Source organism: Leptosomus discolor, chromosome 13 (genome assembly GCF_034619465.1).
Source record: "Leptosomus discolor isolate bLepDis1 chromosome 13, bLepDis1.hap2, whole genome shotgun sequence".
NCBI lineage: Eukaryota > Metazoa > Chordata > Aves > Leptosomiformes > Leptosomidae > Leptosomus > Leptosomus discolor.
This window is the reverse complement of record NC_141403.1, coordinates 7,978,834-8,005,303: the sequence shown is the minus strand read 5'-3', so window position 1 is coordinate 8,005,303 and position 26,470 is coordinate 7,978,834. Positions and strand designations below refer to the sequence as shown.

Here is a 26,470-nt window from a genome sequence, read left to right as displayed (position 1 = left end):
TTTTCCAGCAGTGATGTGGACTCTGGTTCTTCTCTTCTGTTTATAGCATAGAGTCGGCAACAACCTTCCCTTTCTCCTGCATAAATTCTGCTGTCTGTGGGAAGAGGCTAAAAAAAAAAAAGGCAGGCTCAAAAGAACCAGTAGTGGGTGGAGCGAGTCTGTTTTCATACAGTCTGTTGTGCAACAGCACCATCCAGCTGTCAAACAAAAAAAAGATGAAACATTAATGCCGCTATCCAGATTTGGTCCTTGTACCACAAGCAAAGTGAAAAATTACACCTATGAAACAAAACCAAGCCCACAAGTCTCTTCCCTGCTTCTGAATTAGTTATACTGGTCCACTGTGATGTGTTTCCTGTGTCAGTACACGGCAGTGTGCTTCAGCAAAACTAAGAATTCAGCCCAGTTTATTTCTGCCCAGGAAGACTCACAGGCTACAGCTGACCTCAGTGTTTCAGTGGAGTATAAGCTCTCAGGTATAAGGAAAAGACCATTATCTTCGGCTCATAACCAAAAATGGTTAATCACACTACAAAAATGGAAAAACCTCAACCATTTCATATAAAAGAGCCGATGTTTTAGTGATCATAGCTTACCGCTCCCAAGCTTCAGTAGTGAAAGCAAGAAGGGCAACATCCAGTGACAGGGAAAAACGACGAAAACACAGACTAAACTAATGGATTACTCTTGAGAGGCATTATGACATGAGGAAGAAAACTTCCTGCTTTCCAAGACTTCTCATAAAGCCGCATTCTTTAACTACGAGGCATATGTAACAGCAATAAATGAATAAATGCCATTCCCTACAACGGACAACCAGTGGCGTGAATTAAATCCACAAGGTCACTGCTTAAACTGCCCTCAGTTCTTCACTAAACTCAGTTTTGTCGTAACACCCACAGGGAGCTTACCATGTGTGTCCGCTGATGATCAAGAAGTCTAATATTAGAACAGCGTTCTTGCATTACGCGTGCCTCCGCCTGTCCTGTGATCCCACGTTCTTGCATTGTTTGACACTTGCAAGCAGGGAACGCACCTCCTTTTCTGACGTCCAGTGCTAGCTCTTTACACGCACTCTACAACGCAGTACAGGGTAGCTATTGAAGTCTAAAGAGAAGGCAATCATCCTTTAAAGAAAGTGAAAACGAGTGGAAACTTTCCAAGCAAATACTGGCAGGAAAGAGGGAAACGCAACAGTTAACCCAAGAGAAAGGGCATGTAAGGAAAACCTACAATAAACGAGGTGACTTTAAGGAACCTGAGCTTATACGAGGAAGAATCAGCGCTATCACATCAAGAGGAGACGCTGTTTTTCTTGCACAGAACCCCAACACACAGTAGATGTATGCCCAGCACGAGAGCCCAGCAACAGGAAAACAGCAAGCACGAGAATAGTAGCTAAAGCCACAGGAGCAAAGAACGTGCCCAAAGATACAGCAGAGGTGCCAAATGACAAACCTGTGCCAAGTGGGAGAGAAGGTGCCCTTTGACAAGCACGGCAGCAAAACCAGAAGAGCCCAGAGACGGAGCCCTAAGGAACAGGGGACAACCAGCTCCGCAAGAACTGGAGACGAACAAGGACATCAAAGAGAGGCAGGGCCAGTGAGGGAGCGTTAGCCAAGCCTGACTAGCGAAAGCAAGGAGATCCCCCTCGCTAAGGCAGAGAGAACACAGAACGTAAGACCTCCAAAAGGCGCTGTATTCAAAAGTCATTGCAGGAACACACATCATTGGATCAGACAGAACAAAGCTACTAGGAAAAAAATAAAAGTTGGAATGTGAATAGATCAAAACACTCCAATCCATAAAAAAGAATTGGTGCAAATGGGCAAAAAAGGGAAGACTGGTATGTAGGAAGGTTTTGGAAGAAGGTGGCAAGGAGGTGGAGGGCAAGAAAGAGCCTTTCAATCTATAATCATAGAATCAGAGTGGTTTGGGTTGGAAGGGACCTTAAAGCTCACCCAGTGCCACCCCCCTGCCATGGGCAGGGACACCTTCCACCAGACCAGGTTGCTCCCAGCCCCATCCAGCCTGGCCTTGAGCACTGCCAGGGAGGGGAAACCCAAGTGGGAAACTTCAAAGCTTCTTCTTCAATTAAAGTTTCTTCCCTGTTCCACACACACAAAGTGTCAACAAAGTTTGAATTTTAAGTGCAAAGAAAGAAATTCAAAATAAACAATCTGATGACAATTGAAGTCTATTTCCCTCACCAGGAACTGACTAGAGAACTTGTGACACAGCTTGGAGGCTGCACAGCTACGCTCAGAGAACTGCATACTCCCAAGGCACAGTTACACACTCATTCCTACACAGAAAGGGGATGGTCAAGAACTCGGGTGTACGAGAACAGATAGAAAAGAGGAGGAAGAGCAGATCAGTTAGCTACCAGTCAGGTCAAACAACAGGGGGGGAAGAGAGAAACAGCATAAAGATCCCAATAAGCACAGATAAACCTCCAGTGGAAAGAAACAAGACAGGCGAGACAGGAAGCTGTGAAGCCTTTCCAAAACAGTCTGAACAGAGAGACACCACTTCCACCCCATCCTCCATGAGGTCAGCCAGAGTTCTGCCAACTTGATCGCAGTAAGTCCTAAAGGATCTCACATGGAACTTGAGCTCACAACAGCGGTTCTTCTGTTTTACCACAGGGTGCAAGCTCTTAAGTCAGGACACCAGAAGGCACTAGAGGTAAGAAAACAGTGCTCCCACTAGACAGCAACGGGTTTACACTTACTAGTTGTTCAGTTTAGCTAAGGAATCAAGACAGAGTACCTGTTCACACTGAGCTTTGCAGTCTTGTGTGAGTAAGCATTTCCAACAACAGGGCTTCAGCTGTCCAGAGTCTTAGACAGACGTTCTATAGTTAAACCTGCCATGTCACTCGGAGGATATGCTGACATGTCAATGAGCCCCCCCCGCCAGCGAAGATCTGTTTACCACCCACAGAAGGTACTATTCAGTTCCGACCCGAAGAGTTCAGTTCTGTCTTCATCAACCTCTCTGACCTTGTAACAAGCAAAGCTTGCGGATCAGATTTATTGCAAGTTCTGCTGTCGCCCAGGAGTGCAGCAGCAGACCGGACAAGCTTCTTGGATCTGCGGTTCTAGTTTACAAACAGTCTTAGTCGAACCAGGGACATAGAATCCAACTCATGTGAAAAGAGTGATAAGATCACACGCGCTAAATCCGTACTATCAGGCAGAACAGCTGGATAGAAGAAAGCCATTGCACATACCAGTCTCTCAACCTGCTGCATCCTTAGAACTACACTGCAACACTCACCAGCCCCTTTTCAAAACAGACTTTGTGAGTCCCGTTAATTTTGTATGTAGCATTTCACAGCAAGTTAGCTTCTATGTACAAAGTGTCTAGACATAAGTTGTGTTGATACCCATGTCTTCCAGTGAGAGGCCAAGTTCCCATGACAGGGAGTACACATAAAACCAGGAAGTTCTATCCTAGAAAGTTCACACATTTCAAAATTTAAGACCTTATTTTAATCCAAGATACGGCAACCGTAAAGTCCAGTTCATAAAAAGGAAACTTGCTACTGGTCAGTTTTCATATGCACAGTCAAAATAGTCAATCACTGCAAGTTTCTAGTCAGTAGGGCTTCTCCATGGATTCCAATATCTTCCTTCTCTCTTCTGCTGAGGGCATCTCTGGTTTCACACCATTTCTTTTCCTTTGCATCATGATGTCATGCTGAAAATAGAAGAAAGTGACCATGAGAACACAGATCTCTCAGAAGTCTCTGCTTTGGGCTGCGAATGAATAAGACTCTTTAATAGAAGTACTCTTGAGATATCAAGACCCAGATACTCCAAGTCTGATTAGCTGATAACTAAATGCACCAGTGTTTAATTAAAGATATCCGATAGTTTACCTTGCTGCTTCAGAAGACAGTGAAACTACAGCACTCCCTGTACGTCAGACTAACGTGCAACTGCCTGTAAATAGTTTTTTGTAGTTTGCGCAAGTGTTCAAAGGCGAAGCTGAAAGACTCTTTACTACCATAAAGAAAGAAAACAGCAGAGAGCAGTTCAGCTGCACACAGCTCCTCGTGACACTTCTCTACCACAGGAGAGAAGGAAATAAGGACACCAACAAATAAGAACTGGCTCTTCCCAAGCTTTATCTTGGGTTAAAGTAAATATGACCCAAAACAATGGGAGAAACAGATGAGCTTACCTTACCTCAGCATTTTTTTTCTCATTATATCCATTTAACAGGACTTATAACTAGAAATACCTTACTCAAATTCAGAGGGAAACATATCCAGTACTGCAAGAACACTGACTCACAATCCGAGAGGGTAAACTTAGGAGTACTTTAATGTGTATCTGCTTAAGTCTTCCAGCAACACACACCGAGACTACCTAGGGCTGCAGGTCACCGTAAGAACAGTCGCAGCCGGCACTAGCCAGGTCTGAAGAGTTCAGAAAGCAGTGTGTCAGAAGTAATGTCCTTAAAGCAAAGAGTGGAGTAAAATTTAGAAAGTCTATCGTGCTTACCCAGAATTTTCTGCAGCTTTTGTACTTCAAAAAATAAGCAGTACACATATCCTTGTTATAGTTGTTGTCATCCATACATTTTCTCGAGGCATCTGTTTCCTTTAACAGGGAAAACATACTTCAGAGCTGAGGGAAGCTACTGTACTCAGTGTCTAAAACTTCTAACAAGTCCCAGAATATCTATAAAGATAGAAGGCAGCTTCTCAGATGAAAGAATACTATCAGAGAGAGCAGAGGAACATCTATCACAAAGGATAATCAGTAATTCCAAGCAATGACTTCATTTAGAGATAACAGACATCAGTACTCTTTAAATAGTACAGACAGTCCATAGAACAGTTTTTCACAAAGATGTTTGGTATAACCTCCAGAAGACTTCTAAAAAAAACCCAAGCTTGTCCAACCAGGATTTCAGGCTCTGGGTTTTGGGACAGAAAACCGAAGAGATTGCCATCAGCTGCATTACTCCTATTTTTGAGGAATTACTTGTTATTTCACACTTACTATAATGGATGACTTTCAGCTTTTCCCATCTTCAGACTCTAAGAAACTTTTCATGCTGAATGCCAATGCTATCCATAACAAAATCCTCTAGAAGTTGCATTATTTAACACTGAAGTATACAAACAGAAATCCCAATTTGATCATCTTACCGCTATACATGGATTTCTATCATGGTCTCTAAGCTGTTGTGCTCGCCTGGACATTCTAGACAGACACTCGGACCTTGGCTAGAAACAGAAAAGAAACAGGTTAAGTATCTATGTTTAACAGTAACTCAGGATTAAGTCTGAACTTCAGCATGAAATAAAGACCTTCCAGTAATGCACACAGTTTGGTTGTCTAAAAAAAAAAAACAAAAACAAACCACCACCACTAAGCATCTTCTGCAAAATGTCACTTCAAAAGCACCAACAGCAAGACAACTTGGGCAAGTTGAGCCTGTCACCGAGGCTGCCGACTCCCCCATACCCTCCTGCAGAGAACGGAGCCAGCCTGGCACATCACGGGGGAAGTGACCATGTCTGGGAGAAACGGCTCCACGGAAGCTGTGCACAGCCAACACACTGGAGCCACTTCAATTAACGGTGCGGGGGAGCAAGGCACAGGGAAACTTCTCCAGGTCTGGAGTCACACCTGTACCTACCCTGAGCCTCCCCAGCAGAGAGCCCAACCACCTCCTGCGCTGCTGGATCAGATACTGAACAGAGAAAGACACGGTTTCACTGCAAGGAGGGACCAGACCCACTTACGCCATGTATGGCAGCTGGAATCGGGTTTTTCCCCTGTTTCATAGTTTGACACCGACTCCAGGCACCATAAGCTCCAGCAACATGGAGCTCAGTGCCAAGAGCCTACACCGATCCAAGATGATGACATCAAGACGAACAGCAGACCCTCATTCCCTTTACAACTTCCCATACATTGTCGCTGGCATGCATGTGGCCAGGCAGGTATTTGTTCCAAACAAATACTAAATCTAACCAAAAAATCGATGGATGTTGACTCAGATGACTGAGCCAATACAAGCAGAAACACAGGACTGAGGAAGACAGAGCTCTTTGCAGCAAACTAAGCCACAGCTGATGAGGGAAACTGTAGAAGAAGCATCCTTCCTTGATCTCTTTTTCGCCCTTAAACACAGCTAATTCAAACCTGAACCTGTTCCTGTTCACATTAGAGATCAGTACCTCCAAGTCTGCAGTAAAAAGCCAGTTTTGCTTGATAGCAGCAAACAAACAAAAAAATCAAACATTGCTCTTAGTAGCTCATAGACAGAAAACAATGTTTTAGATGCAAGTTCTTCTTTGGGAAAGAGTAAATTATTCCAGGTGAATAAGCCCTAGAATTCACATCCTCTGCAAGTACATTCTCCTGGCGCTTGGAGTATTTTTTGCATTCCACATGACTATTTTCTGCAAATGGGCCTTTTAAAAAGCAGCACCAGGAAGCCATTCCCCACTTTCCTTTGAGAACTACCCAGTGTTTAAACATTCGCTTTTTTTGTGGGTGCAAGAGGATTTTTTGATCAGGCACTGCCACCTCCAAGGGAAACACAAGTATGTGGAACAGCAGCATCACCCCACACTTCAAGGAAGGGGAGAGAAGAAAACAAGAGCAGCACCATCACATGCCTTATCTCAAGACACAAGTTTTTCAGAGGTTTGTTTATGTCTGCGTTTCACTGAGCTTAGAGGTGCAAGTACCACCCAAGCAGACATGCCTCAAGGTGTACGGTACTAGGTCGATTCCAGTCTCACTCTCTGAAAGAGTATTCCTGAGTCGCAGGATCTGTCATCACCAGCATTCATTATACAAGCTGCAATTAACATTTTCAGTTTGATTACACTAGCAGAGTCTACAGCCATGCCCAGTTTAAGGAACAAAGCACACAATACATTAAATACCTACTTAATGAACAGGCAGCTCAGGTTCTCAGGAAGCTGCTTCAGAGCAGGCGAACGCCTGCACACGCTGAGCACCACCAGAAAGGTCCGACAGCTCCTGCACATGTTCCTCTGTCCCCCTTCCCGAAGCACTTCAGGATCCGAAACACGATCAGCTGGAAGGGCAGGCGGGTCACGCCGGAAGGCTGCCGTTGGGCGGGAAGCGAGCTTTGCCCCCAGCTCCTGCACAGGCTTCACATCACAGGTCTGAGCCCAACCACAACCAAAGGCTTGTCTATCCCACAGCTCTTAATTATGCTTTAACACATTAACAGTTGTAAACTGTACCACAGAGAAACACGTTTGTTGCTAGCACTCTTTAACCCTAGGGCTTTTCCAGTTCATAAACCATCAGGATATTTTTCTACTGGCTCCCTCCCATTGAAAGCGGCTTGGTTTTGTGTTGTTTGTTGTGTTTTTTTTTTTTAAATGCCTACATACATACAAAATTGCTAATTATGTTGCAAATAGAGACCAGCTCATTAAATCTCAAACCCTGGCGTGAAGGCCGTATAAAAAACCCTACCGCCGCTAAGTGGGGCCCGGCGGGAGGAGGCAGCCGGCGGGCCCGGACGCTCGGCACCGCCGAGCCGCCTGTGCCCTCCTCAGCCTCCAGAAGGGGCCCGGGGGCAACTCAGGCACGGAGGGGCCGGCCAGCGCCGGGGAAACACCGGCGCCCCCCGCCCAGCCCCGGCCTTCCCCTCAGCGGCGGCGGGGTCAGGGGGACGGGACGGGGACGGCCCCGAGGAGCCCCGCGGCCCCTTCCCGCCTGTCCCCGCCTCGCGCGGCTGACGGCCGCTACCCCGCCGGTGCCCAACGGCCGGCGTGCGCGCGCGCCCCGAGCCTTCCCCCCCCCCCCCCCCCAGCACCACCTGCCGCCGGAGCGCGGTGTCCGGGCTCCGCCGCAACCGGGGCCCCCGCGCCATTCTCCCGGCCAAGCGGGCGAGCCTTCCTGCCCCCGCGGCCGGGTAAGGGAAAGCGGCGCCCGCCCGCAGGCGCGGTGGGCGGACGGGCAGCGCGGGTCGCCGGCGGCGGCACTCACCTCCGTCCCCGGCCGTGTCCGCGGGAGCCCGGGGCGGGAGGGGGGCAGCCCGTCTCCAATTCGAAAGACGTCAGCGGCTCGGGCAGCCCGCTTAAGTACGGGCGCAGCCTACCCCGCTCCCGGCCTCGCGGCTCCCCCCGGCCCAGCGCCGCCACCGCCCACGCCCCGGCGGCGTTGAGTGACAAGCCCCGCCCGCCAATAGCGAAAGCGGCGGGTCCGCCTCGGCTTTGAGCGGCGTCTCTTTCCACCAACGGGGAGGGCGGCGCGGGCCGCAGGCGCCGGCGGCGGGGCGAGGCCGCTGCCCTGACTGACTGGGGGAGGCGTCCAACCCGCGGTGCGTGTGGGCGGCGGGCGGTGTGGGCGCGGCGTGTGCGGCAGGCTGGGCTGCACCGCAGCGCATACACTACAATGGCTGCTGGAAAGACGGGAAAGCAAACAATTTCCAGGCCCGCCGCGTCCAGCCCGAAATATGGGGAAAAAATTACAGAAAAATCGGAGAACACTGTAAAGGGTGGAAACGGGGCGCAGAGGGGATGCTGAGGCTCCCGCGGTGAGTCTGCTGCGGGTTTGGGGGGCAGGCGCCGGGGTTTAGCAGGGAAATATCAGGGTTATTTAAATTATGAAGGGGGAGGAGGAGAAGGAGGGGGGAGAGGAGAGAGGAGCAGCGAGCAGTGAGGAAAAGTTTGTGTTAACCATCCCTCCCTTCCATCCCTCTCCCCCCCCCATCTCCCGCAGCCCCCCACCCGCCCCGCGTCGGACCCCCCCCGGGAGGGAAAAAGCAGGGGAGGGGAGGCGAGCGGTGCCCCCCCCCCCCGCCCCCCCCTTCCCCCCCCTCCCCCCCCGCGCCTTCCCCTCCCTCGGAGGGAGAAAGAGATGATTTTCAGAAAAACCTCTCTCAGGAGTTTCCTCCACTCCTCCCCTCCCTCCCCGCGGCGCTCCGTCGGTTCGCGGGCGAGGCAGCGGGTCTGCCCGGGGGACGGCAGGAGGGCGCGGGGTGCCCGCCGCCGACCCCCGCGGTGGGCCGGGGCCGGAGGGGCAGGGGCAGGAGCTGCGCGATCGCCCCCCTCCCCTCCTCGGCTCTGCGGAGCCCTGTGCTGTGAATGCAGTGACAGCGGCGAGAGGGAGCGGAAGACATTAGAGCCCGCGGTGCCGAAAAATGAGGGAAAAAATTAATATAAATTCACCCCCCGCCTCAAACCGGCCGAATTTTACACAGAAATTTCCCCCGTGGACCCGGCTACCCGTGGGGTGTCCCTCGGACCTGGCGGCTGCGTCTTTGGGGGGATCCGGAGTGACTTTGGGGCACTCGACCCCCCTTTCCCGTCGTTTTTTGGACAGAAGTTTTTTTTTTTCGTAATAAAGAAACGAATTTGCCTGCTCTCCCCCTCCGAGTGGCCCAGAAGCTTTTCCCTTCCCCGTCGGTGTGTGTTTAGAGAAAAGTGTGAACCCAAGTAAGTGCTGAGCCGCGTTGCATTGGGGAGGGGGGTTTGCTAACTGAAAGCAGGAGAGATCCGGAGAGAGAGAGAGAGAGAGCAGGGACAGCTTGTTGTCAGTATCATAAACAACCAAAATGGAGGGAGAACTGAGGCATATAACAAAATAAAAATCAGAAAAAAATGCCAAAAAATACCTAAAAATCGGGGCTGCTCCCCCTTTTCTTCCTCAAGGTAACAGAATAAAACCCGTGTCTTCCCGAGACCGTTTTAAGGTTTCAGGGAGCAAGGAGTTAATATTTATTATTTTTTTTTGTTGATGAATTCTTTGGAAAGGCAAAAGCCTCTTATAACTCGCCACCGACAATGAGAAAACGTGAAAATCCCTTTCAGGAGAGAGAGGTAGGGGGAGATGATAGTGCAGAAAGTGCATAACTTGGGGGTAATGTGGAGTGATCCTAGATAAGATAAATGCTGTATGTGCTGCTTTATAACTTCCTTTTTTAATGCTTTTGTGTGTGTTTGGGGGGTTTGGGGAGATGGGGGCTCCTTTCTTTTCCTCGGTCTTTTTTTTTTCTTCTTTCTTTCTATCTTTTTTTTTTTTTTTTTTTTTTTTTTTTTCCCCCGGACCGGAATGTAATGCCTTTGTAGTGTCACTTTCCTGATCTAATTAGGATGTGTGAGGCAAAGAGTAAACCTTTCCGGTTTATAAAGTGCATTTTCGTTGCCTTTGAATTTCCAGTTTTCCTGGTGGCTCCCTCTTCTCTTTAAACTGGATTTTTCAGAGCAGTGTGGGGTTGAGGTAATGCTCCTCGGAGAGAGCAGGGAGGGCTCAGGGGCAGGGCACCTCTCCTGCGGGCGGTCGCTGATGTCCCTGGCACGTTCGGTTCACCTGTTTGTCTCCTACCAAGAATGTATTCTGCACTCTCCTCGTTTTATTTATCTCAAAGAACGATGCCTCATCTCGCCTCACGTTGAAGTTAATGCGAAAGTGCTGCTGATGTTGGTTCCACGTGGGATCAGGGACATAGCAGGGCATTTTAAAGAGACAGCTTCTCTTTTCCTAGGGTTATCATCACCTCTGCAGCACCTCTGCCTCTAGCAGAGGGATGGTTCGTTGTTGTATTTTTCGGTGGAAAGGTATCAAATCGGCCCTGGCATGATAAATTAAGGCAGGATAATAGGGAGAAACGTGCAGCTTCGTTTGGATCAAAGCAATTCTTTTGTGTGTGGCAGGTCTTCAGGGGAGTTTTCTTGGCGCGTCGATGAAAACGCTGTGTTTTGGGGAGCGTTCTTTTGGAATAGGTGTTGCAGAAATGAAGTGGTCTCAGGTTGTTTACTATTGAAACCTAGTGCTGTTCTGCTGGCTGTGAAGTCCGTGGGAGGAGACCCATGTGCACAGGGCGAGTTCACAGACATTTTGTAAAAGTTGTGGAGTGCGTCATTTTTACTTTGGATAAGTTCAGTTTTGTTGGGGACACCTGAGTTTGTTGAAAAGTGCTGTAGAGCTTGTTCTGTACTTAAATCCTCTGAACAGTCCCAAAAGGTTTTGAAAATAGTGAAAATAGCTGTAGGTTTTAATTGGCCAAAGTAGGGGCTTTTTACAAGTACACCTTAGCTGTGTAATTATAGCATCACTTGGAAGAATTGCCTCTGCCTTTGTTTAAATAAAGAAAAATCATCCAAACTGCAGTCTAGTTTCGTGTATATGTGTGTGTGCGTGCGTGCTTTTAGCGTGGTGTCTGGCTGATACAGTTTTTTGCTTAATTTTTAACTTGTAAATGTTCAACTGTAATGATGTGAAATGTTCTGCTCGTCCCTGTTATCTCCTGTGGATTTTAATTTTCAGTGAAATATCCTCTTTTAAAAAATAGCATCGCCTCTTAACATGCCAATTTGATACCTTTGTGAGGAGTGATGGTGTTTCCTTCGCACATGCCTTGTTGTGGTGGTCTTTGTGTTTAATTCTAGATTAAAAATTGAATACAGGTCTGTGGTTCTCGAGCGGGAAGATGGAGTGCTGAACTTGTAGGGAGGATGTTTCAGCAAATGTTTCCTTTGAACTTGTGGTAGTTGAGTATCAGTTGTGATGTTGTGGTAGCCCTCCGTGTTGAGCACCACGTGTTCGCAAATTATCTGTACCTTTTCTGCAAGTGTGACCAAAGAAGCTGTTGTACAGTAGTTGTTGACTAGAGTAGTCTTGTGGTTAGAGATTTTGGAAGAAATCTCAAAGTTTTCCAGTGACTCACAGTTGTGAAAATTAAATCACATTAACTACTCTTAGGCTAGAAAGAAAGGCTCGTTAAGGAATAAAGATTAATCAGTTTGTAGAAAGGAATGAAATTGAACATTTTTCCAAAACTATCTTTTATGGTTTAGAGAGCTCTTTTACAGTTAGCAAGAATTCGTACTGGAAAGTTCCTTTCCAAATATTTCTTACACCGATCTCTTCTTTTTGTTGTCTGAAGTAACACTATCCTGAAATGCATAGAAATTTGATAAATTAGCACCAGTGCACCATGTGTTGGTGTTTTTAATGTACCAGGCTAGACAGATAGTAGTAGATGTGAAGAACTAACTTTATTAAACTAGTTAATGGTACTGAGAACATGATTTAAGGACTCTTCGAATCCTGTGTCTGTGACCATCAGTATGAAGTGTTTAATGCGTTAGTGCATTTTTATCTAATTAAGAGCTTCTAAATCATTAATATTGTGATGCTGAAAATAGGTGTAGGCACTGGTAATACCAACACAAAAGAAGCACATGTTGTGAAGTATCTTTCTTGACTTAAAGTTATATATTACAAAGTAAATTCAGTATATCCAACCACAGTAGAAAATTCAGGACACAGGGAGGATGAAGAGGAAAGGGTGTTCTCACAGAATTTGATACTCTTCTAAACTGGGTTTAATTTTAAGGTATAATCCAGATAGTGATGATAATAATAGCAGAAGATAAGTGTTGGTTAGGATTGTTTTTTACAAACTTACTCTCTTTTTGTAGAAAACTGAATTCTTCTTACAGGGATGATGTGGTGTTTAATAAAAACAGGAGTAACTTTCAAACCTTCCTTACTTCTAAGAGTTAAGATAATATTCTCTGTTATATGTTGCTCTGATTCAATACATGATTTGGTATGATTTTTTCGAGATTTTATAAAATTGAAACACCTGAGGAAACAAATACTATGGGCTGTTGTTGGTAAAGTTACCCTACTTTTTGTAGGTAAACTGGGGAGCTGTAAATGTATTTAAATCCTTCTTGAATACTTATCAATCCTATTCAATAATGTTTAAAAGTTAATAGCTACAGTATTCTACAACAGTACAGCAAATACAGGAATCTAAATTGACACGCATTCACCTTCCCTTGAATGCTTAGTTCAAGTGTGTCTCTTGGAGTGTACTTTTCATTTAGAAGTTATCCTGCAAAATGAGTTTCCCAATGTAGAACTTTAAGATTTAAATTAACAAACTTTTTAAAAATTTGTGTAATTTGAAAAGGCACTGCATACAAAGCGCAGCCACTTCTAATGGTCGTCCATCTCTGCAGCTAGTCAGTCAAAATGGTGCCCTTAAGTCTCCTCCTTTCAGGGTAGTGCATGTGTGTTAAAATTAATGGGTTAAAGAGGGCACTGCTCGTGTTCTAAATAAACCTCTGTTTGTAAGTGTTCAAGGTTATTTTGTTAAAAGAGATGTTTTACTTCAGAGTAAAACATGAATTTATAAATTTCCTATCTATAACCTCTTACATCTTTCCAAGCAGTTTTTGTCAGCAAATACCTTTTGGGAGGGTTCTTGAACAAGTTTATCTGTTTACCAAGGGGAGGTATTGTGGAAAATGTGAAATATGTTAGAGCAATTAGACCATTCTCAAATCAGTGTTGAGTTAAAAGGAGCTAGCAGCCACCACCACCAAAGGGGCAGAGCACTTGCTTTCAAGGAGATAGTCTCTAAATATCTGCTACTAGTGAGGATTTAGCTTGCATTGCTGTTGAAAGAAATGTGCAGTATCTATCCACTGAACTGTTAAGCATCTTTAACCAATTACCAAATGTTTAGGTAGCCTTAAAAACTATTTTAAAATAATTCAAATGTTAGAACAAAGTAACATTTTTGTATCGATCAAATGTAAAATGTGTACATTTCTGAAGTGTAGGGGTGTTTTTTTTGCATTTATCTGAGCATTTTGATAATAGAGAGTTGTGTAGTTTCCCTGCTAATCAAAAAATCACATTTAGAATTTACTTAAATTTATATTGATTTTTCAGTTGTGCAGACTTGTAACTTCAATGTAAAACATTGATTAACTCTCATTATAATCACTTACATAGCTGCCTATATTTTATTTTTAATTTTTCAAGGAATATAATGACTCTTTAACTGAAATTGAATTGATTGCAGTTGCTAATGCATTTTAAAGGAACAGTTGTCCACCAGACATCAAATGCAAAGAATTCCAGTTGTACACAAGTTCTGAAAACATAGTGTTGAACGGAACTGGTCACCATTGCTGCAAATTCAGTTTTACTTTTATTTAGATTGGCTTGTTAAGGTATTTTTTGTCTAGTTCAGTATCAGTGTTCACCTGTTATTGTCTCATCTTGGAAGGATGAATTAACAGAAATGAATAGAATTAGAGGGAGGGGGTTAAATTTTTTGACAAGATTTGACATGCTTTTAAAAATAGTTGTGTGATAACCGTTATAAAGGATGGGGCCTTCTCATAGGATATATTAAAATTGTTAATATTTAAATGGACCCTGCATGTCTTGTAAACAGTTCCTGTGGGATCGTGGCGTTCAGGTTAACCACCGTACATAGCAGGGGTTTGAGATGGCTGCGTGAGCACCTACTTGACAGTGAAGAGTGGGAGAGCTTGTACAGTTATTCTCATGCTGAAGGAATACATCAGTTTCTGTTACAGCCTTCTTTGTAATAACTTCTGTCTCTTTCTTAATTCGCTGTCCAGAGTGGGGAGACACCTGGTCAACTACACTAAAGTACCTGGCCAGAGCGATGGGGTATTTCACACATACCCAAGCCTGGCGACTTTGATAGACTTACAAGGGGGCACAGAGAGAGTAGAGGCTGGCCCAGTGTGCTTAATTTTATTTTATTTGTTCATAGGAAAGGAAAGAGGAAAAAAACCCAACAGGGCTGAACTAGTATAAAACCAAAAAGTGAGACAGACAAAACAAATGTGTGTAGGCAAGTGTGGTTATAACACACAGAGCAGTTAGCTCGAAACTCTGAAGTAAAATAGCTGAAATCAGCTTTGAGAAGTCAAGTGGGAATCAGGAAGGTAAAACCTAGAATTGCCATCGGCTGCAATTAAGAAATAACTATGTAAAGGAACTTGGAAAAATGCAAAAAGTGTCTATTACAGTAAACTGAATTGCTATAATCTTCTTTTGCACTTAATGTGCTAAATTCCTCTCTCAAAGGAGAATATCCCTAGAAATCAGATTAGAAAGTGTTTGAAGGGAATTATTTGTCAAAGTTGGTTTTTTTGCTAAAGTTAGGGTAACTAATGATAATCCCTTCCATATTGCTGTAAATAATACTTTATTTAACATCATTTAACCATGCAGAGTGGACATAGACTTACTTACCTGTTGTACAGGTAGTTTACCTGGCAGCCTGACACTGTGTGTCACCCACTTTCACCCTGAAAGCTTTTCTTTATGGTTGTGGGTCACATTACACTTTGAAGGCTGCCAAATCTAAAGCATTTCTCATGAAATAAGATGTAGGTGGTTGATTTTGTCTTATGTCCGTTTACTGTGAATTGCTAAGTGATCAAAAGGCAAGGAGAATGTCAGAAAACATCTCTTCCCTCTTCATTTGTTGAGTTTGTATTTGTGTGCTATAGGGGATCAGATTTGCTAGTGTGTGAGTTCTCTAAAAAGCCCTGCAAATTGTCCGATCCTGAATTAATGAGGTCTCCTTACACCTAATGTTTGAACAGCAGAAAGACCCTGTATATGCAAATCAGATTTTACTGTCCCGAGAGCCTGTCACTTCTAATGGAACTGTTTATTGTGTGGTATATGTACTTACCATGCATGTTACATTTATGTGTAATACAGATACACATTTTAAGGAAACATCTGGCTCTTCAGGGAGAATGTCATGTCTTTTGAATCAGTTGTGATACAGTCTTTTTTTTTTTTTAAAAAAAAAAAAAGAAGACCTTTCTGAAGAAAAGGCAGAAAGAGAGATTCTGGCAGCTCACTATTAAATTTCAATCAAGCCTGTATAGTTAGCAATAAAACATTTACAAGTTTGTAAATGTTACTTTTCTTCGAACTCTCACTGTCACGTGTGGAATTTTCATTTATGCTAATTGTGCATTTACTACAGCTGCCTACATGCAAGGCTTAGAAATAACACTGTATTTATCACGTGGAAGCATAGATACAATATAAATATGTAGAAGTAGAATTTGCCTACAGCTGTTCTGTTTTCACAAGATGATACACTACAAAGGCATAAATTTCTAGTGTGAGCTACCTGTTACCAGTTGTTGGTGCTCTTCCCCTCACGAGTGTTAAACTAAAATAAACCAAAATGCAAAATCCTGTCAGGGTTTTGTACTCTGTTTAAAAGCTAAACATAGACGTTGTCCAAGCTTATTTTGTTCCCTGAAAGTTGTTGTGGGCAATACACGCATAATTTGTTTAATCTAGGACACTAGGAAACGATGAACCTTGCAGCTTAGAGAAGAGGTTAGACAGAGCTGATGACAATAAATGCCAGTTAATTTCAATCTGTAGATATTTTTTTTTCCCTCTGTGACTTGACAGTTTTCTTTAATTCTTTTGAATACTGGGACTGTGTTTAGACAAAACCACTCCTAATTATACCCCAGCACAAACATATAGCTTATGGCTATATTTTAATCAGTTTCAGAAAAAGTAGTAAAAAAATTATAGCATCTGTCAAAGGATGGTGTTGCTACATGCTATTTTAAATGGTGTTTAAGTACAGTTACAAGCATACCAGTACAATGAAATCAGCTCTGTTCCTAAACAACAAAGTTACATTATTTGTTACTTAAAAAGTTAACCGAGAATCATAATATGTTAATTATCCTAATTATTCAGGCTGTTTTTAATATGTGTTGAAATTGCTTTAAAAAGTATATATGAAATATTTATATCAAACTCGTTTAATTTCTCATTACTTGTAAAATGTAATGTTTTCCCAGTTGTAATTTTAAAGGGTTTTTGTCTTAGCTGCACAACTGTACCCTTTTCTTTTGGGTACACTCTTTTCTGAACCCAGCGGTTCTCTCACTCAAAACTCTTCCGTTCACCCAAAATGAATTTGTGTCCCATAAGTGTTGATGCTGGTCATTTTTGTGCCACAGAAACAGTGCTGAGGAGTACTGTGGAATTCACTTGTGCTGATGATGCTACAAGTATAAAAAGTGGGTGTAGAGTAATAGAGGAAACTTAATCATAATGGTATTTGGATGATGGGAATAGTCCCAAAGTGGATGAGTGTGAACTAGTCTGTGAGGAGAAGCTGTCAGGTTTTACAGCCTTGTAGCATTAATCAGGTATGTGATATCACTGTTTCTCGTAAGAAACACTCAAACACACTCCTGGCATCAATTGCTGTAGAAAGCAAACAGAAATCTAGATTACACTTTCAGAAATGATAAACTATGAAATAAGTTTCTTGGGGAAAAAACCTGCTTTTAGAGGTCTCCTCTGTGGTATGGTGTTATTTTACCTTTGAAAACTTGACCGCTTCAGAGTATTTAAGAACAAGGAAGTTAGGTCCATCTTGACTAACACATTTTGGTGCCTAGTACAGTTTTTATCTATGCACCATGTAAAACAAACTTCTTATTCTTGATTATCCTTATATATTTGTACTGAAAGGAAAGTGCATTTGCAAAGTTTTTAACTGCGTTGATTACTCTTTCATTTGATTGGAGCAGAAAGGTGCTTTAGTTTGGGGAGACTGAATATGTATTATTATTTTCTGTTTTTCTGTAGTTTGCCTAATAAAAATACTGGACATGAAAGGAGACTGGATCTTTCTTCAAGCTCTGAATGAGGAGGGAGGTGTGGTCAGGATGGGGCTCTGATGACTTAAATCACTGCCCCTCAGTCTCTCAAAGCGTTCAAATCCTGTGAATTTGTGAGTTCAGTCACACAGCGATGTTGCAACCTCGAAACTGATAATATATTCAGTTATCTTGAGATGAACTCCACAGTTCGTTGTTAGGCAGATTGAATTCCCTGAAGGTTTTGTCTGAATAAGTACTTGAGTATTGTGCTGTTTGGTCCGGTTTTCATCAGGAATCAAGCCCTAGAAAGTCTCTCAGCTCTGAGCAAACCCTCCAAAGACTTCCTGGATGCCCTAAGCTTCCCCTATTCCTGTCATAGTTTCAGTTGTAACACTGTGGTTGAAGGTCAAATAATCCTTTCTGCTGAGCATCCGACTTTTATCATAAAGGAGGTAGTTTGATATTTCATGGTAGTTTTGGCATAAAGATTCTGTGTAGGTAGCCTGACAAACAAGCCTAAAGGCAGGCAGAAAGTTGCTGTGAGGCTGCAAGTGCTCTGTCACCGTTAGGAGAAGTAGTATTTAAATCGCATTTGTTTCATCGAGGTAGTAAGACTCAGAGTTTGAAGAAGACAAAGCTTAACAGATTGGTTAATTCTCCTTTCCCAAATATAGGTAAAAATTTGCCGCCACTTTTGCTGCCAATAGCTCCCTGAAGATTATCCATCCATACATATGCTTCTCCAAACTTTTTGTGACTTAGGCCTTGGTAGGATGATGTCTAGTGGATGGAGATCATAATGTGCTTGTGTCCCTCTTATGGGTGAACTGCTACTTGGCAACTTTGTGAATTTGTGATGTGATTTTGTGTTTGGAGGTACATCGGAGAGAGCACGTAGTCAAAAATATGTGTACTCCCCTTCTGTGCATGGCAGAGCTCAGGCCTGAAGAGCAAGTATTCCATCTTCTTCCTTTGGGTATTTTTAGACTGGTTATGTAGAGACTAACATTTATTCCTCCCCCCCCCCCCACTTGTTGCATTCATCAGTTGTTTAGGAGGCGTCCTTGTTGATAATTTTTGAGTATGTTGCAGTGGCTGGCAAAGTTATTAAATGACCTGAACTACAGAATTTGTAGATGGAAGAGGGAGATTTTTTTTCCTGCCTGATCTTGACCAAATTATTTGGAAGTTTCCTTGGCCTCTTCAGCAGTGCTTTGCTAGAAATTAAATTGAACAGTCAATAAAAATACTCGTTCCTCTGGCAAAGCTTATTAAAATCCAGCTGGATGCTGACACTTCTTTTCGCTGTGACCTTCAAGATACTCAGCCTCTACTTCATGCTTTCCAAATATCATTGTTCCCATCTATCAAATTCTAGGTGGGTCGTTAGTAAATGTACGGCAGGAGCCGTGTAGTCGGTAATGCTAACATTTTCAGCCTGTGGCGGAATGAGAGATCTGTGTTAAAGCTGAAGTGCTTCTCAGGGAGCCAGTGGTAGTTCCCCCCCTGGGCTTTTTATTGTAATATGCATTGGAGATTGTTTCAGGTGGCACTCATGAAAAGGGCTGATCTTTCAGGTTGTCAAGAATCAAACTGTTCAGGGTTTTTTTAAATAGGGTAAAACCAGTATTATTTTTTTTTAGCATCATTCGGAAACTGGTGGTCATTGAGGGTACATCATGGAACAGTGGAGTCATGTGCTTCTCGGCAGGGGTTGCTGCTTAATGATGGAACTGCTATGTCCTGACTGTGGAAGGAGCAGACCTGCAGGGAAGGACTGGTCTCTCTCTACAGTGTGAACAGGGAGCCACTTTACTCTGGCTCTTACAAATAAATTAGTTATTTGGAATAAGATCCTTCCTTCGTTCACTGACACTGTCATTTTTTTCCTGCAGTATCAGAGATGGACACGTAGGGGTGATTTTTACAAGTCTGTCAACTTGAAAGGGAAATTAATGTAACCACATATGAAGTTAGAATGTTTGAAAAGGACAAAAATCCTTTTACTAAAGACGTTGGAAAAATATTTAACTGTCTTGAAAGCAAAGAAAAAGAACTACTATACTAATCTGATGATATTTTTCAAGTAAATAATACTTAGATGTTGTGGGAGATTCGTGTAGCAATAGCTTGGATCTCTCAGTAAAGGAATGTGTGTTATGTTAATATATTTATGAAAATAATACATAATGTACATTTAGAAGAGCACAGTTTTCAGTAACAAAACCATCTAAACTTGATCAAAGGAAAAAAAAAAAGTATGTTGTGTCCATGTACGTCTTTTTTTTGAGGTAAAAAGGTTGGGTACCTGGACAGCTGGGCACAGGTATTCAGAACCCTGCCATGGTTGTTTCTGGGAGCTGTACAAACACAAAGCTGCTCTACTGCATTCAGATAGCACATGGTAAAGTGCTTTCTAAGGATGGTGAGTTTGTTGGGTTTATGGGTTTGACTTTAGAATTAAAAGTGATACAGAGCAAAGTGATACAGCACTGACTTGGTAGCACACAGGATTTTAGTCCAGTGCTGGAAGTGAGTATCATGAAGCCTGCGTGTAAACATTACATGGCTTTGGAGTTGACTTTCTAGTAATGTGGATTATACCCAGGACAACAAGTGTTTTGGTTTGTCAGAGCTACCATTTCCCTCTGGTGTATTTGCCTTTAATTGTATTCTGCTCCATGATTTTTTTTTCTTGTTACGGAATTGTGCTTGTGCTTTTTCCTCCAAACAAATACAAATAGGATTGTACTCCTGCTGGGATTATTATGCATAACACCTCTGACTCAGCAGATCAAAAGTTATGTTTATTGGAAAACAGAATTAGCATTTTACACTTTTTTTAAACACCACTTAAAAATAGCTGTGTCAGAAGAGATTATGCTTTTAACATGCTAATCCACTAAGCCATCATACATCATTCTGTAGGCAATGTTTTTATTCCAGGCAGCTACCTCTTACTAGAGGCCATCTGAAAGGTTTCAGGTTATCACAAAAGTATACCCATAAACTTGAATTCTTAAGGAGAGAGGCTTCTTTAACTGAAGGCATAATACATGCATTATCAAATTGCAGCCTTTTTTCCAAGATTTGTTTTATATGTCAGCATGGTTTGGCCTGCTTTAAGGCAATCTGGTTATTCGAGACAAATTGTTGATTAAAAATGGGATATGCAAAAACTTTCTCTCAGTGAGGGGGGCAGCAATTCCTAATTTTGATGTAGAATATGATGTTGCGGTAGCCAAACACCTGAATGGAATACGATACTGATTATGGGAAGGATAGAGTAAAGGAGGTTGAGAATTTGTGCCAGGTGGATTGGAGACTCCGAGATTCATCCGGGTTAGTAGTTTCAATTGCTGATCTCGCCCCATGTTCCTCTGCCACTTCTCTTCTGAAGTTGTAGTTTCCTCCTCAAATTTTTGTAATTGTATAGCGTCGTTGTGTAAAGAGTCACACAAACGTGGGAAACGGCAATACTGACTTGAAAAATTCTGTAAAATGCGAAAGAGACAAGAGAAAAAGATAGTTCTGCCTCATCTTTTGACTTCAGAAGTCTTAGATGTTACTTGTAAGAACAGTAGATACCTGTGTGTTAGTCTGAAATTGGGCTGTAGGTTGATGGCCACTATGTACATCAGTGACTGGAATTTTTTAGGTATTAAATACCAATACAAGGATTTTGCTTGCACTTAGTTGAATTGCAGTGCGAAGTTTGCTGAAACAGCTTAGCAATAACCATTTTCATTTATTTTTACAAATGCTAATTCAGAATGGTACAATAGGAGTGAAAAGTTTGGTTAGTTGTTACTCCTTGATACTCTCTTCTGGCGAGTCGTGGAGCTCTATTTAATGTTATCTGACAGATTAGAGTATTTAACTTGAAAATGTGCTGCTGCTCGGCTGGCGAGTTGGGACATTGCCTACTGTGATTTCCTACTGGCAAGAAGTCTGTACAGACCATTTTAAGGCAAGCTTGGCTGTACTTGAAACTATCAGAGTTAGGTAAGGTTTGACAGGCTGCTTTCTTCTTTAGGCACACGGAAACACCTTTTGTAATTCGGGCCAGTGTAGTTTTGAACTGGAGAAGTGTGTTTCACATAATCTAAAAGCCTTGGTTTTGGAGGCATTACCCCTGTACCTTGAAGCATGATTCTAGGGGGGGGGGTTGTTATGCTGGCAGACTGTGAACATGTATGACCAGAGCATAATACGTTGTGGTGTTGATCACTTCCATATACAACCATCTGCAAAGAACAGTGCCGTGACGAGACACAGGGAGAATGTGGGAAAGGAGAGAGTATGTGATAGAGTAAAATGAAACATCATAGGGCCTGTGCTGAGGATGCAGTGACAGTCCAGAGAAGATTATCCTCGCAGTGTTGTGCTTTCCGGCTGTGTACTGTTTGTATGTGATAGCGCTACCTCCGTAGTGCCTATAGATATGTTAATAAAGAAAGTATTTTCAACAAGCAGTTTTGTGTATCAGTAGACCAAAGTGCTGCATGGAAGTAACTGTGCCGGTCTTAATGTAAATTGTTTTTAAATAGACTGTTGAATACGGTGGTGTCCCAGGCAGTCGTAGTTTAAAATCCTGATAAGGAAGGAATTGTTGTAAAGTGTTTTGTTCCAGAGCTGTGTGCTGAATCGTCCTGGCAGATAGAGTTCCTCATTCGTCCAGGGCTGGATTTTTGTTGAACGGTTAGATGAAGTTACCTACATGTGAACTGATTCCTGAAGTTAGCCTAGCTGGAGTGAAAACGAGAATGCTGAAAACCGGTACATAAATCACTTTGTGGAGCTGGGTTGTTAACCGCGTTAGTAAAAATATGTTCTTTGACTCGCCAGTTTAAAAACAAAACTAAAAAAGCCCAAACAAACAAGCAAAACCCACCTGGAGAGTTTTGTGTGTGATTAGAACAGGGTATTACCCCATTTGTATGTATGGCCAGTGCAGAAACAGAGAATGTCTCTAAATTCAGCAAGTGGTGTGTGTTGCTCTAAAGGCAGCAAGTGACTCATGTGACTGTCTTAGCAGCTGGGCAGCAAGATTAGAGAGCTACTACGTACACATTCCCTTACCGAGGGGTCCAGCCTATTGCTAAATGAAGTTGTCTTGCTGCCAACAGCCGAATAACGGGCAGGACAAAATATAGTAAATAAGTGTGTCATCAGGTTAGCACAGTCGGTACTTCAGACAGTTGTTAAAGTGAAGGGAAAAAACCCCCAACTTTTCCGTGATTAACGTTTAAAAGGTTTTTGTCCTTTTTTCAGAGACTCTGACTTCAAATGAGATTACTTGTGAATTGTCCGTTTCGATTTGCAGATTTGGGAAAGTAATCTTGAAATGGCTGTTTCTGACACTGCAGGGAAAAAAATAAGAACGTTAGTGAGTGAAGGCTCTTATTCCAAAGAACTCATTTATTTGTAAAAGTACTAAAAATATGCTTGTATCATGAAGTATTTTGATTTGAGCTGAAATTGGCAAAGCGCGTACTTCTTGGTCACTTGCTAATTTAAAGACTTATTCATGATGTTATTCCTCATGTATTTCCTAATTGTAAGAATTTGTGAAGTTTGTTCCAAATTGTCTTTAAGTTTTCCTGGCATCCCAGTATGGATTAGTGGAATATGCATTATTTTTATTCTTTTTACGTGACCCTAATATTTTTTTAATTTTTTTTTTTACTGATACTTGTTTTTCTTAAGTTGCTAAATATTTGTGAATGCTTTGTTCTTTTTATAGATATATATGTATTTACATGCTATGTATATACATATGTATTTACAGTTACACGTTGATATTCCAACTATTATTTATGGATTTAAACTCAAAAGTGTCACCCTGTCAAACATCTTTTTAGGACTGACCCTCATGAGAACTCCTTTCGGTCTTGAGATCGTACGCTTTACTGTTGCAATCAAGTAAATTGATACAGAAATCAAGAAGACATGAATATGAAGCTCCTTAGTGCTATTTTTAGTGTCAACTTTCAGACTGTAATTATGTTTTAAAGATGAGAATGTATTTACTGAAGAGGAGCTTTTATATTTGAAAAGCCAAGACAGACAAGAGGTCAAGCCCATGATAAATTCCTTGTAGTAAGAGAGACCAGAGGAGTGTGTGTCCGTAGCCATCACCACTGCGTCCCACTGTCCTCAGAAAGGTCAAACTGTTTGTTTGTTGTTCTGCTTCAGGTTTTCTGGATTTCTGCTTTCTCTTTTTTCCTGTCTAGTAATGACTTGTTTCCCATCTTGTTACTCTTTCATGCTTATTCCAAGTTTGTGCCGTTTTCCTCAACAATGGTTTTCCTTTCTAGCTCTGAGGAATAATGGAGAGCATAAAATAAGGTGGTCCAGAGTTGTCAGTGCATCTGAAAACGACCTTCTCAAGGTGGACCATCATTTTAATAGTACTTCAAAATACCTTCTTGATCTGGCCCTTTTATTTTTGCATGTGTTTAGATTTCTTCATGATCAAGTCTCTTGCTGTTTAGCATTTTGAAATCTTTGATTTATAGGAAATGTTCAGTTTGGGTTTTGTTTTGATTCATCCTCTCCCGAGTGTTTCATTACTACTTTTTTTTAATGTACCATTTTCCCGTACCAGATTGCTTTCCTACTCTGCTTTCACCATTTTTCAGTCATGTATTACTCATCAGTTGCAAAAGAAAAATGTTTGTGTTCTCATTTCTGCACCGCTTAGTCTGATGGTGCTCTGTGACATCGGAGCACTAGGAAACAGAGGGATGTTTGTGTATTAGTAAGTGGTTTATAGATACAGCACTAGCAGATTGTGGCCAAGGGTATACCTGCAAAATACATTGATCCTCTGACTACTTGAACGCTTCAGTGGATTCTTGTGTGCTGTTCTTAACCCGTTCCTTGAGGTGAACAATCAGAAATGTCCGTCTGCCGACAGAGTTTCGGGTCCTGGGTCTTGCTGCCCTGTGGTGTCTGCTGCAGCAGCTTCTTGGGCTTGGACTTCTCGCCCCTCCAGGGAAGCACTCTGCCGTAGTGCAGGTTATGGTGAGCTGCTTCCCTTTCTTCTGCAACGTGCTCTGTTTGTTTAGAGCACCTTTTGCACAGCTGGAAGAATTACATAAAATAAACAGCTGTCCTGAGGGGATATTTGCGTGAACTTGGACTTTGGCTTGTTTGTTTGTTCCTTTCAGAATTACGCCCAAAATTTCTTCGCCACAAATTGGTGCTGCTCCACTGAACTGAAGAGGGAAGTATCTTCTCAGGGATTCTAAGGAGGAAAGCTCTTAAGCTACCTCTAGCCAAAAATATGGTGTTTTCTTTAATAAATTTGATTTCCACCTGGCCAAAGAGAAACAGCCCAGCAAGATCAGCCAAAAATATCTTGTATTTGTGTGAGATTGCCTCTTCTAAGCAGGCATGGTTTAAGAAAGGAATAGGAAAGATTCTTGTTTGATACAGTGCTTCTCCCCCTTCTGTTCTCAGGATGGGCAGTTATCGTGATGTTTGCTTGTTAGGGCTGTGAGAAAATCATGGATATTTTGAAGGAAGCTGAGGCGCTGTTTCTGATGCTATTTCTGTCCTCCGGGTGAGATTTTTTGCAGTGTTACTGTGTGCCACCTGCCCAATATGCCTGCCTTCGACAGGAAGACCTACAAGTAAGAAGAAAAAATGGTTTGGGAGGAAGTTGGTAGCTCCTTTATTTTAAAAAAGCTGAGCCTGTGCTCTCTGACAGCATTTCTTAGGGCTAGAGTTGCAGCGTTACCGCTTTCCTTGCACCAGGGGAGGCCTGGCAAGTCGGCTGGGACTTGTAAGCTGATCAGAAGTGACTCTTTAGCTCTTCGGTTTCAGATGTGATCTTGGTGTTTGGTTCTTTTAAGGAGTGACGAGCTTCCCAGCAATGAGAGAGAATTTCAGTAGCTGCCTTTGGTTCTGGTGTCCTCTGAGAAAGCAAGCCTTCTGGGACAAGCTGGAAAGTAAAGCATGGGAAGGATCGGAGCCTAGATAACTGAAGCGCTCTTCTCCAGTAACTATAGATACTGTGGGCTTTCACAGGAGAGCAGTGGACAGGAAGAATGTTTGTTTCTAAGCACTGATGACCGGGTAAGAATAAATAGAACTAAAGGAGGCTTTCGGAGTTGTGTTGCTTTGTTCGTGACTTAAAAAAAAAAAAAAAAAGTAGTGTTCATTTTTAGGATTCAGTGTACTAGAGGCTGAAAAGGAAAACACAGCAGGCATCTGTCCTTCCCCTGACAAGCTTGCAGTGTTACTTGAAGGAGGAGAACTGAGACACGTGGAAAGGAAAGGGGAAAAAGCAGTTAAAGTACTTGCGGTTGCATATATGCACCCTGCTTAATTTTGTGTGTTAAATTAAACAACAGTGGCTGCCGCTGCTGTTTTAAAATAAAATAGTAAATTCAGCTGTCCCTCATTTACACAAAGCCAAATTGTGTTTCTCTCAAGTCATGGCCATGGGCACTCCTATGCTATCCTGCTTTTCAGGTCCTGGATCACTGAAGGCAAATACCCAGTGGGATGCTAGCTCGCCGAGCCATATGTATCCCGCAGATGGGAGTTCACAAGCCAGTTTGCTGGCTGGAAACTTATACATGGATCTTGACAATGGAACATATTTATACAGAGTTCTGGTATGCTCTCTAGCACGTTTGATGTTTTGCCTCAGGCTCTGGATACTTTGAGAAACCCTGCCCTGCAGCCACAGCCCGTACCCTCGTGAAATACGTTGTGTCTGACTCTGGTGATGGAGAGACGCTGCTTGCCCAGCCTGCATCGTGAGACTTGTACTGTCAGCACCTTGATAGCAAAGCAGGAGAGCCTGCAGTGCACGCACAGGATAAAATGCAGAGTGAGAATAAAGTAAATGGCTTTTGCTGTTTTTCTGAGGGTTGTTTTTTTAAGAAGCAAGTTTCTGGGACCTGTTTTGAGATTACTAGGCCGAGTTTTTCATAACCATTGTCTTCACAATCTGTTTAGAACGCAGCTTTCGCTGCCTTCCACTGCAGC

General features: G+C 42.8%; 2 protein-coding genes across 6 annotated transcripts in view; one reads left to right on the top strand and one right to left on the bottom strand.

Moving 5' to 3' along the window:
* Positions 1 to 3,025: 3,025 nt before the first annotated feature.
* CHCHD7 (coiled-coil-helix-coiled-coil-helix domain containing 7) lies at positions 3,026 to 8,044 on the bottom strand. Of its 5 annotated transcripts, none has more exons than XM_086472579.1 (5): positions 8,004 to 8,044; positions 6,927 to 7,077; positions 5,168 to 5,245; positions 4,515 to 4,613; positions 3,026 to 3,705 (listed from the first exon to the last, which is right to left on the bottom strand). In XM_086472579.1, exons 3-5 carry the CDS (start codon positions 5,219 to 5,221, stop codon positions 3,604 to 3,606), a joined length of 255 nt encoding a protein of 84 aa, XP_086328705.1. In that variant the 5' UTR covers positions 5,222 to 5,245; positions 6,927 to 7,077; positions 8,004 to 8,044; the 3' UTR covers positions 3,026 to 3,603. The 5 variants fall into 5 exon arrangements, with proteins under 5 accessions (XP_086328705.1, XP_086328704.1, XP_086328703.1 ...); XM_086472578.1 differs by having other exon boundaries at positions 6,927 to 7,144; positions 8,004 to 8,043; XM_086472577.1 differs by having other exon boundaries at positions 6,927 to 7,153; positions 8,004 to 8,018.
* A 344-nt stretch (positions 8,045 to 8,388) lies between these two features.
* Positions 8,389 to 26,470, top strand: part of PLAG1 (PLAG1 zinc finger) — a 47,703-nt gene continuing 29,621 nt past the window's right edge. The window contains exon 1 of the mRNA XM_086472611.1: positions 8,389 to 8,553. The gene's annotated coding sequence lies outside the window, so the exon portion shown is untranslated. The remainder of the gene's footprint in view (positions 8,554 to 26,470) is intronic.